This window comes from Castanea sativa, chromosome 5, assembly GCF_040712315.1.
Source record: "Castanea sativa cultivar Marrone di Chiusa Pesio chromosome 5, ASM4071231v1".
NCBI lineage: Eukaryota > Viridiplantae > Streptophyta > Magnoliopsida > Fagales > Fagaceae > Castanea > Castanea sativa.
Genome location: NC_134017.1, coordinates 12,641,781 through 12,656,178, shown reverse-complemented (window position 1 = coordinate 12,656,178; position 14,398 = coordinate 12,641,781). Strand labels below are relative to the sequence as shown.

At 34.0% G+C, this 14,398-nt stretch overlaps 2 protein-coding genes across 2 annotated transcripts; both read right to left on the bottom strand.

Annotated features, from left to right (window-relative positions):
* Positions 1-606: 606 nt before the first annotated feature.
* On the bottom strand, positions 607-3,531 carry LOC142634745 (jacalin-related lectin 19). The gene is made up of 4 exons (XM_075809011.1): positions 3,508-3,531; positions 2,376-2,565; positions 1,705-1,742; positions 607-1,054 (listed from the first exon to the last, which is right to left on the bottom strand). The coding sequence occupies exons 1-4, from the start codon at positions 3,529-3,531 to the stop codon at positions 704-706; spliced, it is 603 nt and encodes a 200-aa protein (XP_075665126.1). The 3' UTR covers positions 607-703.
* A 519-nt stretch (positions 3,532-4,050) lies between these two features.
* On the bottom strand, positions 4,051-10,243 carry LOC142633873 (putative F-box protein At1g49610). The gene is made up of 4 exons (XM_075808127.1): positions 10,190-10,243; positions 5,090-6,453; positions 4,829-5,002; positions 4,051-4,579 (listed from the first exon to the last, which is right to left on the bottom strand). Exons 2-4 carry the CDS (start codon positions 6,425-6,427, stop codon positions 4,370-4,372), a joined length of 1,722 nt encoding a protein of 573 aa, XP_075664242.1. The 5' UTR covers positions 6,428-6,453; positions 10,190-10,243; the 3' UTR covers positions 4,051-4,369.
* Positions 10,244-14,398: the final 4,155 nt, after the last annotated feature.

The window sequence follows — 14,398 nt, the reverse complement described above, 5'->3', positions numbered from 1 at the left end:
TGGTTACACTAAAAAAAAAAAATTTCTTTGTATATACAATGGAGTGTTAGTATGTGGTTAAATAATTAAGTTTACTATATCCTAATTACTTAAAGAATAATCAGCCATTTAAAATAGTATTAGAGCACAATCGTTAATTTAGCATAAAGAACTATTTTATTATGCTAAGAATCTATTTACATTTCTCTATAAAAAAAAAATGATTCTATTTTATAACCATAGGCTGGGTTCAATCCATTATATCTACACATAACCCAACTTGATTGGGATCTCAAGTTGGTGATAATAGATAAAATGATAGTTATTTTGTCCTGGATAATAACTTGTTATCCATGGTAATGATACACTACGTGAGTCGTGAGGAGGACAATTGTTGATAAACCATAATAGGAAAGTTTTGACATAATTTTTATGTGAAATATAAAAAGTTGTTAATAAAATTAATTGCTTTATTATTTTACTATAAAATGTTTCTAAAAAAAATTCTCAAATTCATTCATTTAGGACATTCGTTAATATTTTCCATAATAAATTAATGAAAATGCTAAGTGTTTGATACAATAGGATGTAACCGTTAGCTTCCATAATAAATTAATGAAAATGCTAAGTGTTTGATACAATAGGATGTAACCTTTAGCTTAAGAATATAACATATAATATAGTTCACACTACCATAAAGAGCTATTAATGCTACACCAACATTTTAAGTCAAAGCTCTGATTTCACCATCCTTGGTGGCTGAAGATTTTGAAGCAGTGCTTGTGAGCTTTCTAAGACTTTTCTGAACCCTTTGGAAGAGTTTTGTTGTTTGGACACGAGATAAACGAAACCCAATTGCATCTAGGTACCAACCACTTCTTCCATTGAAGCCCACAATTAAGCCTCCATCCATTGAGAAAGTAAATGGGGTTCCTTCTTCGATTCCAAATGGCCCAAAGGTCCTTTTATTGCTCCTGAATGTGAGTGATCGAATAACTGGACTGCCACCATGCACTACAGGACAATAGTGGCCACTCACAGAGACTAGGAACTCCTCTGGGTATTGCAGCTTAATCTGGAATAAATTTAAAAAAAAAAAATAGTATTGTTTTTGAAATAGGAAAATATGTTTCCTTACTTTCTTTTCTATTATTTGTTTGGTGGTTGACGAATAAAATATAAATGGTCGTAGAATCATATGTTACAAATGTTGAAAAATATACGTAGGTTGTAATATTAGAAATTGAAAGTGATTAAGAATCCAATTGTTGAAGTGAGGGAAATCAAATTTGCATAATTCGTTTGAGCAAAGATTTGATTTTTGCCCAAGCTAAATAATCGTTCAAGCGAAAAAGAAGTGAGAGTTAGGCGAAAATCTCAATTTAAAAGTTGGACTATTCATTGATAAATAAATAATTTAGATTTTTCCATGTTATTGACATTTAAACAAATTATTGATCATATGACAAAATTTATACCACTCATTATCAAAAATTTTTTTTAAAAATCTATGGAAGAATTACTCAGAAACTTTGAAGAATATAATCCATTAGTTGAATACTTGAATCAGGCTCATTTATAGATCAATAGCTAATTTCCAAATTTTTTTTTAAAAAAAATCCATCATCATGGGATCTAAGAAAAGTTTCTAATTTTAGGGGAAAAACTAAAATAGGGAAATGAATTTAAGTGGGGGCAGAATAGAAAACTAAAAATTGCGCTAACCTCAGCCGTTCGATTGCCTCCAAGACCTCTATGCTTTTCTGCTGGGATCAAGGAAGTCAATACCGTACCGGAGGCTGTACCGGTTTGGCCACCGGTACGATATATTTCGGATACCGGTCAATACCGGTGTACCGTTTCGGGTTTACCGCTATTTTATATATATATATATATACACACACACACACACACACACACACACACATACCAAAATCTCTAGAACCATGTTTATAAATATATAATATTTCACTTATATTATAGTAAATATAAAAGTTTATTATAAAACATTACCTCAATTCAAAACAAATTATTCATAGTTTTAGACTTTAGTATCAAATAAAAGAAAAAAAAAAACACAATATAAAAAATAGAAAACTTAGTTGTTCATTGCATACTAAGAAAACAAATAATACTAAGAAGTTAATGTAAATAAGTTATCATTATGCCTTTACAAAAATTCAAAAATTACAAAACTAAAAAAAAAAAAAAAAGCGTTTTTCAGACTGCCGACGCCGACCGGCGGTGATTGCCGAAATTGGCCGGTATGGCCGGTACGCGGCCGGTACGGCCGGTATTTTTTCCGGTACAATATAAAAGTGTACCGGTACCGGTGCACTGGCCGGTACGGTACGTACCGGCCGGTACGGCCGGTACCGGTACGGTATCGGCCACACTGGCTGGGATTGATTTGCCATTCTTATCATACACTACACGAATTGAGTCAATGCAACGGTCATACACAATTGTGATTTCTCTCATCCCATGATGGGTCCCATCATCCCAATTGGTCCCACCATTTCCACCCCACGGTCCCAGCAATATTATACTTTTCTTTTTTCCATTTGAACGATCTATCCCACCTTCCTATATTCAAAAACATGAAATTCATATTATACAACATTTAATCCACACACGTCCAAATATTTAATGTTTGAAGGATATAAACATAAAGGAAAAATTGGACTAGGATCTTGTAGTTTTAATTTTAGATATCATATTCATCTATTATGAAACAGATGGAGTAGTATCAAAATTTAAACAAATACTTGTTTCAAAATGAAGGGGTAAAATTTTAGGAATTCCATAATAGAGTAATCCTCAAAAAATCTATAAGATCTTGGATAGAAGAAATCAATACTTGGCTCATCTTTTATTTGAAATATATGCATCTTGAATTTTGTTTTAGTAGTATGGGAAATAAACTTATTTAGGTATTTTTATTTTCATGGAATTTGACTTTTATTGTAATAAAATATGGGTTTTGAGCAAAATTTAGGATAGGGAAGAACTAATTTTACATATGAGAAGGATGTAATTGATTTAGATGGGATTGAAAAAAAGAAAAGAAAAAAAGATTGAGGTTATCAATTAAGCATTCTTTTAGAAAGGGGTTCAAATTCTTGTAAAATAATATTAAATAAAAAACAAAGCGATGAGTAAATGGTCAAAGAAAAGAAATTATATCCTGGCTGCTATGGCTGAAAAGGGACACCAGATAACATTGGGTTCAATCTTACCTTCAAACAACTCATAAATGAGAAAAAAGAAAGTAAAAGAAATGAAGGGTTTTTGAGTCACTGAAACTTATGTGAGTCAAAATTCATCAAAAAAAAAAAAAAAACCGGGATGGTAATAAGTATCGGATTCAAAAATCATAGAAAAATGGATTTCTTACCATATAATATAAGTTGATATGGCTGGAAAGAGGAGATACTGAGTATAGAGCGTAATAGAAGCATAGTGCTATGAGAGAATGGTTGTGGTTTGTGGTAGAATGAGACGCTAAATATAGAGACTAAACTGTACATCCCTTGCAGTATCTGATTCCATTTCCAGCACTATTTAAAGACTAGCAATTATCCTTTTGCTTTACGCAGTTAACCATATTGGTTCCAACTTCCAACTTCCAAGTTGACAGGGCTAAAAAATCCATACCTTCTTGAGGATTGAACTTATATAAGGGCAGACAATAGCCCCAATTAGATTACTCAAACCATACAATTGGAACCGTTATAAAGATACCGCCAGTTAGCACACAACTGGCTTAGAGAAGGGAAAAGGAAAGGAGATAAAATCATAGAATATCATTCTTATTCACAGTGAGTAACATTCATTTTATGATATAGGAGATAAAATACCCTTCTACTTCAAAGCTGAAATAGCATTTCATTATGTAATATGATTGTGGGTATTGTTGCCAGTCATGGTTCCCTATTATTGCAGATAGCAGAAAACTACTTAATGCAATCATGTATGCATATACAATGCATGGCAATGAGATGCCTTATGCTCAAATGCATGTGCTTGTGTCAAACAGTTTTGGCAATGGCAAGAACATATTCCTGCTACTGAAAATCAATCATAATAAGATTCAAAGCATAATCCATTATGGATAAACAAAAGCAGATACCAATCATAAAAAACATCTTACTAATGTGTTCCAAACTATATTTTAACCTTTTAACCAAAAAAAAAAAAAAACGGAGTCTAAATGTTGAAGTCTGGTTTCAGATGATTTTTCTCTTTTATGGGTAAAAAAGACTTGGACTGTTGGACACCTATATAGGATTGAACCAACGAAATCACCCTCTGTTTCTCAATTACATTGGAAAGAAAGGCCAGTTGATTAACATAAAATGGGCTTTGGTTTCCTACCACATTTATCAGATTACCAAGATAACCGATAACTAGTTGTCTGGTGCTGCAAAGTCGGAGATGACTTCAACCAAGAAATCCAGTCAGATGTACTTTTACCAGAAGCTGCTTCAAAGTTCTCAATCTTGATGCCCTTCAGAGAGTGCCGCCAACATTTATTTTGAGTGTTGTATGGGCAGCAGTTTGGGTTCTCTCCTCTGTGCATCATCTTTTCATATACCAGCTATACATCATATAAGAAAAAAAAAAGAAAGGAATACAGTTACAATACGTCTCCAGGAGGCACAAATCATAAGTTTATGCTTCCCTAGTACACATTACAACTACGAGAAAGGTCATAACATGATGCATAGAGGGAAAAAAACACCACACAGACAGCACATGTGCACAACCCAGTACCCACACACATTTACATACAAAGGGAATCTACACATAAAGCATTGTGGACAGTATTTGTGAGATCCTATCATACCTTGGGGAATTCACTGCTGGAGGATGATACTATTGAAAGAATCTCTGGGTGACATGTCCTCAACAAATTATCTAATAAATCTTCAAAGCATGTTAATGGTTTGATTATTTCAAGCTTGAGATCAGATTGTGGGGGAAGTAAGACTTCTTCCAATTCTTCATGTATAATGACATTCTAAATCAACACAGCAAGTAGATATTTTGTCAGATGTAGAAAGTTGATTAAGGTTCAAAAATTTTCAGAAAGTCAAAAAGCAATTACCTTTTTGGAGCGGACAATCAATTTTAAGCCACTGGAGTGTTTTAACTTCTCAAGAAGTTCTCTCAATCTAAAAAACCAGAGAGGATCTGCATCTCCAAGGTGGAATTCATGGCTATCTATCTGTACTGGTTCAAAAGAAAATTTGGCTGCCTTCAAAGATGAAGGATTTGAAAATGAGAAAGGCATCTTATCACCTTTATACTCAAATGAAAAAAGATTTGGAGCATCTATGTCAGCTTCCATTAGATTTTTGCATCCTCTCAAGACAAGTTTTTTTAGTTGTGTACTCGAAATCGTTAAATTCTTCAAGTTGTTACATTTGCTTAGGTCCAATATCTCAAGGAAAGGAAATCTAGCAAACTGATCTTGAAACATTTCATCTGTCATGTTGGCATCCTCCAATGTCAATCTTTTTAAAAATACACAAGCAACCAAGTCAATTTTGCACGGTAAGGATTTCTTCCCACAATACCAAAATGTTTGAAGCTTTGGGGCATTGACTTTGATCTCTTTCGGTCCATGGCAATGGTGTACCTCAACCCTATCAAGTTTGAGAAGACTTGAAACCTGCAGATTCTGCAACCCTGTGCAGTGTACGAATCTCAAATCCTCAATTAAAGGGCAGCTGGAGATCAGATTGTCAACTATCTGTTGATCAACATGGACTTTGTGGAGATACAATTTTTGCAGTTGCGGAAGCTTTATATTGCTGCGAAATTTCAACTTACACCCATGTAACCTTAATCCAGTGATTGTATTTGAAGCAAAAACAGTCTGAGGCAAATAATAATATCTACTTTTCTTGACAACAACATGCAGATCTAGCTCTTTCATGTTGTTTTCAATTGCAATATTGATCCAATGGTCCATGTGAGGGGCCAGTTCTAAATCATATGAGGTAATATGTAGCACTAATTTCTGTATGCTTAATTTTCGCTTGAGGTGGTTATTCAGAGAGTTGGCAACAAAGTCTTTAAATGTCTTAGTCTTGTTCCTCATTTCTAGACATCCCTCTTGTTCTTGAATCTTTTGTTGGTCAAATTTCAAAATGGAGAATGAAGTCCATATCTGCCTCCACTTTCTTGACAAAATACTGGTTCGAGCTGCATCTTTTGTATCACGAAGGAGAGAAAGGATGTGATGGATGATGTGTTCAGGCAATTGGGAGATTATATCCCTGAACTCAACTCTATGGTCCAACTCACTTAAATCTTCTCCACTTAGTTTCTTTCTTTGCCCAACAGTCTCATCAACGGTGTTTAAATCTTCTCCACTTAGCTTCTTTCTGTCCCTAGTAGACAATTTGTTCCTTGAACTTTTGTGATGGACGCCTTTCATCCTACTTTCTTATCCAATTCTAGCTCCTGTTGGCAGTAGTATTATATTACATTAGGCTAAATTTTCCCTTGTGATAATATTATTCATGAAAGGAGAAAAGTATATTACAAAATGGTTGAAATAATAAACAATCAAAATCAAAATCAAACACCCTCAGCAGGCAGGGGTTGGCAAACAGAAAAACAAAACAGTTAGGAAAGATGTTTGAAATCTGCACAAAGCAAAGGCATGAAAAAAAGGATTATTCCCATTCAAATAAGATCCTTAGAGCAATTTTCAGCACACAACACTCATTAGGTCTGATGGTAGTTTTAACTGGAATCCAAGATTTCTAAGAATGGCGCAAGATTGGGAATTAGCGTCCGTAGGTTTTCTTTATCCTTTTAGATAGTATACTTTACCAAGGGTCATCAAGAGGGTAGGATTTAATGATTCTCCTGCCAGAAGCCATGGCTTTAAGGTTAAGAGCAATTATAAGGAATTAAATTCAGAGGGTGGCAGCTCTTTCCTAGGAGAAGTATATGGAAAGCCAAAACTTCTCTAGAGTGGGGATTTCCACTTGTATAACAGCATTGGCAAAAATCCTTATAATAGATAGCTAGAAAATGCGTCAAATAACCACTGCTGATTGTTTCTATTTGTGTAAATTAAATTGGGAGACAGTGGATCATCAATTTCTTCATTTCGACATTGCTAGAAAAATGTAATCTTGAATTTTCTTGTTTGGTGTTAAATGGGTCATGTTGCTTTATTGCATTGTTGCAAAGGACACTTACCAGGTAGGCATTGTAGTGGTAAAAATTGGAAGGTAAGTTCCTTTCTGTTTACTGAGTTAAATGGGTCATGACTCATGCCAAGGATGGTAGTTGATTTATTTCCTTCCTAGAAAGGAACATTGGTAGATATTGTAGTGGGGAATTTGGAAGGTAGTTTTGTTTTGCTATATGGTGCCTTTGGAGAGAAAGGAATGCAGCATTCCTGAGGTTGTAAATCATCAGCAATGAGGCCAAAGCTTTTGTTCTTGTGATCTCTTCAATGAGTAGATATTAGCTACTGCATTTTCTTTTCCAAATTTGTTGGAATTATTTGATCTGTTGAATTTTGGATGCTAGATTTCATATTGGGTGTTCCCCTTGCATACATCTTGTGTAGTAGAGTTGTGCCCCTTATTGTGCTTTTTATTAAACTTTATTACCTTTAAAATAAAATAAAAAATCAAAGCTTTCCATGGCATATTCAAACAACAGAAGTTAAAAGTGAGAAGAATATCCCCACTATGTGAAAAATGAAAGAATACATATAAAATGTTACAACTTAACTTTCTAATGAACAAGCACAAGTATGGAGGTTTCATGAATGTTAAAGCAAGTAACAATACTTCCATATAGTCAACTTCTAAAGAAAGCACCCAGACTAAACTAACATGAGAGGAAACTCACAATTAAAATATTCAATTTATCACAAGCTTCATAATAACTTGGTTGGCCAATTTCACAATTCAAATGCTAATTGGATTTGCACCTTAGGATGTTTATAAGGATGAACACAGAATGCTTATATAATCTACTTCAATACATCACAAGATAAATAACTATGTATAAGCCACTTCCAGGAGAGAAACAAATTTATGTCACCTTAGTTACTAACTGTAATTAATAATAAATTTCCAAGTTTTGGGAATATGGAGTCACTAAACCAAAGATTTGAAAGCCATATGAAGTGAATTTCAATATATTGATCATATTCTACTTCTAGATGCTTCTTGCCATTATTTAGACTAGACATGACCGTTCATCAATACTAAATGCACTTGAAAAGAAAAGCAACTTGCTCCCTATATCACTATTTTCCATGAAATGTTAAGAATATGCATGGTCCTCAAACCAATGTTTCTAGATAAACATACAATGAAATGAAAGAATGGGGGTGAAAGACAGGTAGTGGGACTACTTCTCCCAGAATTATAAAATCGTGAACTTCATCTGGTATTCTTCAAAAAAAGCAAGAATGTTAATGACTATATGAGAAAACTTTGGAATTAAATCCTCAGAGAGCAATAGTTGAAATTAGTATTAAAACTATGAGTTCCTTAGGAGATTTATAATAAGAATAAACAATTGTAGATCTCAAATACCATTGAATAATAAATCCAATGTAGGTTAAAAAATACAATAAACCAGAAATTCCAAAAACAAAATATAAAGATTAATATGATAGGGGTAATACTTTTCTTATGGGTTTACACCAAAATTTGAATACTAATGCAATTACATTTCCTAGCATCTACTGTTAGCTGCATGATACAGGCTCAGCTATATATATATTGTAGCATAAACTATATATGTGTGCATGTGCGCGCGCATGTCCATGTGTGTGTGTGTATAGCCTTTTCCTGTAAATGGTAAACCTTAACATTAGGAAGTCCTAATGCAAACTAAAGGCAAGGGAAAAAACTACCGACCTTAGAAATCATCATAAGCTGATACAGAAAGTCAAAAAACAAAAAATTAGAAAGCAAATACTACACTATAAGGCAAAAAAGGAGACATGGGTTGGGGAAGACTAGAGTTTATTCTTGGTTGAACCTTTTGGCATACTGTATGTAATATTTGAATTCCTTAAAAGAAAACTATTTGGAAAAATACTTTGCTAGTCACTGAATTAGTAACATGCATCACTTTGATGATATTTATTTTCTCCTAGAAAGTACAAAATGGGCATGCTAAAAAGCAATATTAAAATTATAAAATGGTATTTTACAGTTCAGAATTTAGAAAAATCAACAACTACAGGGTGAACCTTTTGAATCCCTATTGACATTCTGTAGGTGTATTACTTTATAAGAGAAAGAAAAAGAAATCATAGATGGAAATAATATTGATAAAGGTTCACTCCTAAAAGGTATAAAATGGCCATGCTAAAAAACATTATTACAAAATGGTTTTACAAATTAGAATTTAGAAAACTTAACCATTAGTTTTAGCCTCGCTTGCCCATAAACCATAGATTGTTGAAACAAATTATTACAGAAGTATCATTAAGAAAATAGAGGTTTAATATTCAGTGTCAGAATATTCAACCATAAAAATAGGGAAATTCTTCAAACATAACCCATTTTGGAAATTCTATTGAAATCACTTTCTCTAATTTCAAATTAAAATAAATATGCTGATATGGAACAAGATGTTCTTCTATAAAACCCATTGAATCCCTAAAAAATAAAAATATAATTCAATAGCAAAAGAATAAAAAGAATCCCCATAAGCTCAACAAATGTATTATTTACTACTGTCCTTTCAATTACTTCAAAAAATTATATGTTTTCAGGGTCTCCGGAAAACAGAAATCCTCTACTCCTATAAGCAATTAATATGTTTAGATCAACCAAAGCTCCATCATTTTTTTAAAATTTTATTTTAAAAGAATCTCAAAAGTCACAATTTTTCCAAGGAAATAACTGACTGATGCGCTTCATGACAATTTTACTCACGTGAATCCATCAAAACAAAACTCCGATGAGAAGAAATCGCATTAAACTCAATTGGGTAGGCGTTATTTTTCTCAATTGGGTCCCAAACAATTGAGGGGAAAAAAAATTATTACTTTCCGTAGTTTTCCTACAATTTCTTGGTAACCAAACAAAGCAAAGCATCATCATCAACAATCAAAAGAAATGACAACCTTTTTCAGAATTATACAAACACATATACATATGAGCAAGAATACGATGAAAAACGAAGTGCACTAAAGGAAGTTACTTACCTCGTACTCCTAGAAAAGCACTGCTTCTGCATCAGACAGACTGGGAGTTTTTTTTATTTATGGAAGAGAGGGCATTTTAAAAGTAATTGGGCTATGATAGAAGATGAGTTATTTGGGCTATGATAGAAGATGAGTTATTTGGGCTTTATTTTCAAGTATGTGGGCTATCAGATGGGCCTAGTTGGGTTGTCATACAAAGGAATCTTGCATGCCTTTTGTTTGTTTGTTGTTTTTGTTGTTTTTTTTTTTTCCAATTGAAAAATAAATTTTCTAGAGTTCTTAACTTAATTTTTAGTTGCTTTCAAAAAAAAAAATTGGTTGTGTATATGGGTAGTGAGAAGTTTTGTGGAACATGGGATAGTTTTATAGAAAATTGATAGGTTTTTTGTTTTTAATTTTTGTCAATTTATGATTTTAGCATCATTTTTTATGCTTTAGAAATAAGGATACGTTAATTAAATTAGGAGTATTTTTGGAATTCAAAAATATTATAACTAACTTTTTTAATTCTCTTAATAGATAGAGATAAATGTTAAGAGTGTTTTTTTAATTAAATGAATGTTAAAATGGTGATAAAGTATAATTAATAGTATTGATTTAAATATCGATAATATTATAAAATCTAAATCACTCATTAAAAAAAAAAAAAACTATTTTAAGAAATTTATAGTGGATTTATGTTTGGAAACAGTAAATGATTGCATTGTCCTTCCTACTAGGCATAAATTTGAGGCACACTTAAAGGATTTCCATTGTTTTGCATAGGGGTGTCCATGGGTCGGTTCGGGTTGGGTTTGTGCCCAACCCGCAACCGACCCGATGAAATCGAATTTTCAGCAAGAAAACCCACTGCTGACCGCAAAAACCAACAAGTCATCGGATTGGATTTGTTTGATTGGCAGTCAGATTGGTTGAAGCCAGCGAAGATGCTGCCGGAGTTTCCTTTTGGCGGCGATATGTATTTTTCGCTTGAATTTCGCCGGATCTTAGAGAAAAACACCAAATCATCACCGGATTTGTGCAAAACTAACTAGATCTGAGCAAAAAAACACTAAATCGTCGTCAGATTTGTGTAAAACTCATGAGATCAGAGCAAAAAAAAAAAAAAAAAACCCAAATTGTCACCAGATTTATGCAAAACCCATCGAAGTTTCGCCGAATTTGAGCAAAACCCATGATATTTCCACCGGATTTGAGCCCTATTTGAGCAAAACCCACTAGATTGTAGTTGAATTTGAGCGAAAACGACGAGATCTTACCAAGATCTCGCCAGATCTAAGCAATCTCGCCAAAAAATGCTATGTATCTCGGTCGGTTCGGGTTTCTTCAGGTTTTGGGGAGAAGATTCGAGACCGAACTGTGAAGATCGGATATTGGAGAGAAAGACCCACCGCCGACCATCGGAGTAGTCGGATCAGCTTGCGGTCGATGTGGGTCCAGTCGGATTTATTGGGTGGGTTGGGCCACTAGTTGAGTTTAACACCCCTAGTTTTGCACATATGAACATGACTGATTGATTTTTGAAATTATTTGAGTTAGATCTCTTCAGGGATCTTCCGTTGAGACACAAAGAGCAACCAGTAAACTTGTAGAGAGCACTGAGGAAATTTCATAATAGCAATAATGGGATATACTCCACATTTGTTAGGGAAGCAAAATTTGGGGCATAAAGAATATGAAGAAAAATTATTGATGCAAGTAAGAAAATTAAGAATCAGTTTAGTCATTTCATTTGGTAAATTCTCTTATGATAGAATAAGAGACCTTGGGCTAAAACTGGTTGATAGTGTTACTGGAAAAATTCAAGATTCTTGCATGTTTTGTTGTGCATAAAAAATAGCTCAGTGGGCAATTATAATAGAAAATTGGGAAAAGTAAAAGGATGTTGTGGGGTACGAGCATTCCGAGTAAGGTGATCACACCACGTGCCACGCCTGGCCGAGAAGGACAGTTGGTGAGCCAAGGAGGCCACGTCCTTGGATTTTATGATCACGTCGTTAATGCGCTATCAGAAGAGGCTTTACTGTGCAGAAAGGGCTTTAGGAAGGGGGATGACACTGACTTGATTGAAAAGCTAGAAATTGCCACCACATTTAATATTTCCCACCAAACCTTCTAGCAGCATTTATGTGGAAAAGACCCTTGAACAGTGTTGCTTTGGGTGCCGCATCTCTCAGGAACTCGAAGAAGGTGCTAGATAGGACTGGAACTTGGGGAATGACCTGCGCGATCAATAGGTGGAAGGCCAGGATCATCTGAAAGAATCTATATAAGATAAAAGGTCCCCCATGGGAAGGGGGATTAGGGAGAAAGAAAAAGGAAAACACTGTATACTCAAGGACAATATCTGTAATCTGTCCATGAAAGAGTGAAATATAAGAATCAACCTCCTTGGCCTATGTTCGAGGACAATTTTCATTATACAAATTATTCCAGCTTCATCCCACTGTGATTATTAATTAAACTCACTAAAACTTAGATTTCTAGACCACTTTTTACAAATTTATTGTATTGAGCTATTTGGAACTTTTCCCCTTTTTATTACGGGCTTGGGTGTAAATCGAGACCCTACAAATGCAATGTAGTAATATTTCATTCAATGTTTTTTTTTTGATAGATAAAATGCCCCAATATTTTGAAAAGTGGTTAAGTTTGATGTCCATCGCTTCAGTTTGCAAAAGGAAACTGGAGTTTATGATTCTGAGACTTTAATCTATTACCTTCAGTGTGACGTCTGTTAGGCTTCCTTTAATCATGTAATTGAAGACTACAGCACAAATCAATATGCTAGTTTATTCAACAGCAAAAAAAGTCAATATGCTAGTTTTGATTCCAAACATGATTTATTATAATTAAATCATTGGTGTATATATAATAAAAATTGTGTTAATAGTGATCCCAAGTAAAAGTAAGTTACTTTAATCGTAACAAGTCATATCAATATTTACGAAAAATGTTGTGTTCTTAACACTAGTTGAAAGACCATTGCACATCATTGATGTAATGGTCACTACATAAGTATAAGTATAAGTACTTGTGGGGTGTTAAGGGTAAAAGTCACTATTCAAGTCTACAGGATTGTGCTTTATACACATATACACTTAGATTAGGCTAGAGTAACATTTATACCCTGTATAAAAAAAATATATTTAAAAAAAAACACTAGTTAAAAGAAAAAGTCAAGATAGTAAAGCAAAGACTAGAAGCTAAAAAATAAATAAATTTCTTAATTATTAATTTATGAAAATTATATATTTTTATTATGTGAATAAAAAATCCCGCATTTTTTATTTTATCAAACTGGTTGACCCCACATGTTTGGTATCTATTCCTAAATTAACGGATTATTATTATAGATAGAAATTTTACTTTAGCATAATTTAAGTGTATATGTGTATGTACTTTTTAAGAATGATAGAAAAAAATTGTCTTTGATCCTATTAAGGAATGCATTATATCCAAAGTTTCTAAAGTGGAGGGAAAGCCATCACATCTCACAGTCAACAATGAGAATGAGTTTGATAGGGAGTGTAAGGAGTTGAAACAAGTATATGTAGTAGTGGTGAGGGATGTTGAGCCGAAGAAGGTTGCTGAGATACCTGAAACAATTCAACGATTGATCAAAGAGTTTAAGGAGCTTTTTCTAGAGGAGCTACCTGCAGGTTTACCACTAATGTGCGACATCCAGTATTGCATTGATTTAACTCATGGAGTTAGTCTACCAAATCTGCCACATGACGGAATGAATCCTTAGGAGGGTTAGATTCTACAAGGGCAGGTGGATAAGCTTCTGAGCAAGGGGCCAATTAGGGAGAGTATGAGACCGTGTGCAGTACCGACATTATTAACATCGAAGAAGGATGGGAGTTGGCATATGTGTGTGGATAGTTAAGCCAACAACAAGATCATAGACGAGTGGCCAATTTGTTCTTTAAAGAAGTTGTGCGTTTGCATGGAGTGCCAAAGTCCATCACCTCTGACAATGATACCATGTTCATCAGTCACTTCTGGCGGACCTTATGGAAGCATTTTGACACTTCCTTGAATTACACCAACACCAACCATCCTCAGACCGATGGCTAAACAAAAGTGGTTAACCACACTTTGGGGAATCTGATCCAGTGTATCTCAAGAGCAAAGCCTAAGTAGTGAGATCTAGCACTGTCCTAGGTAAAGTTTGCTTACAACAGCTCAATTAGCAGAAGCACT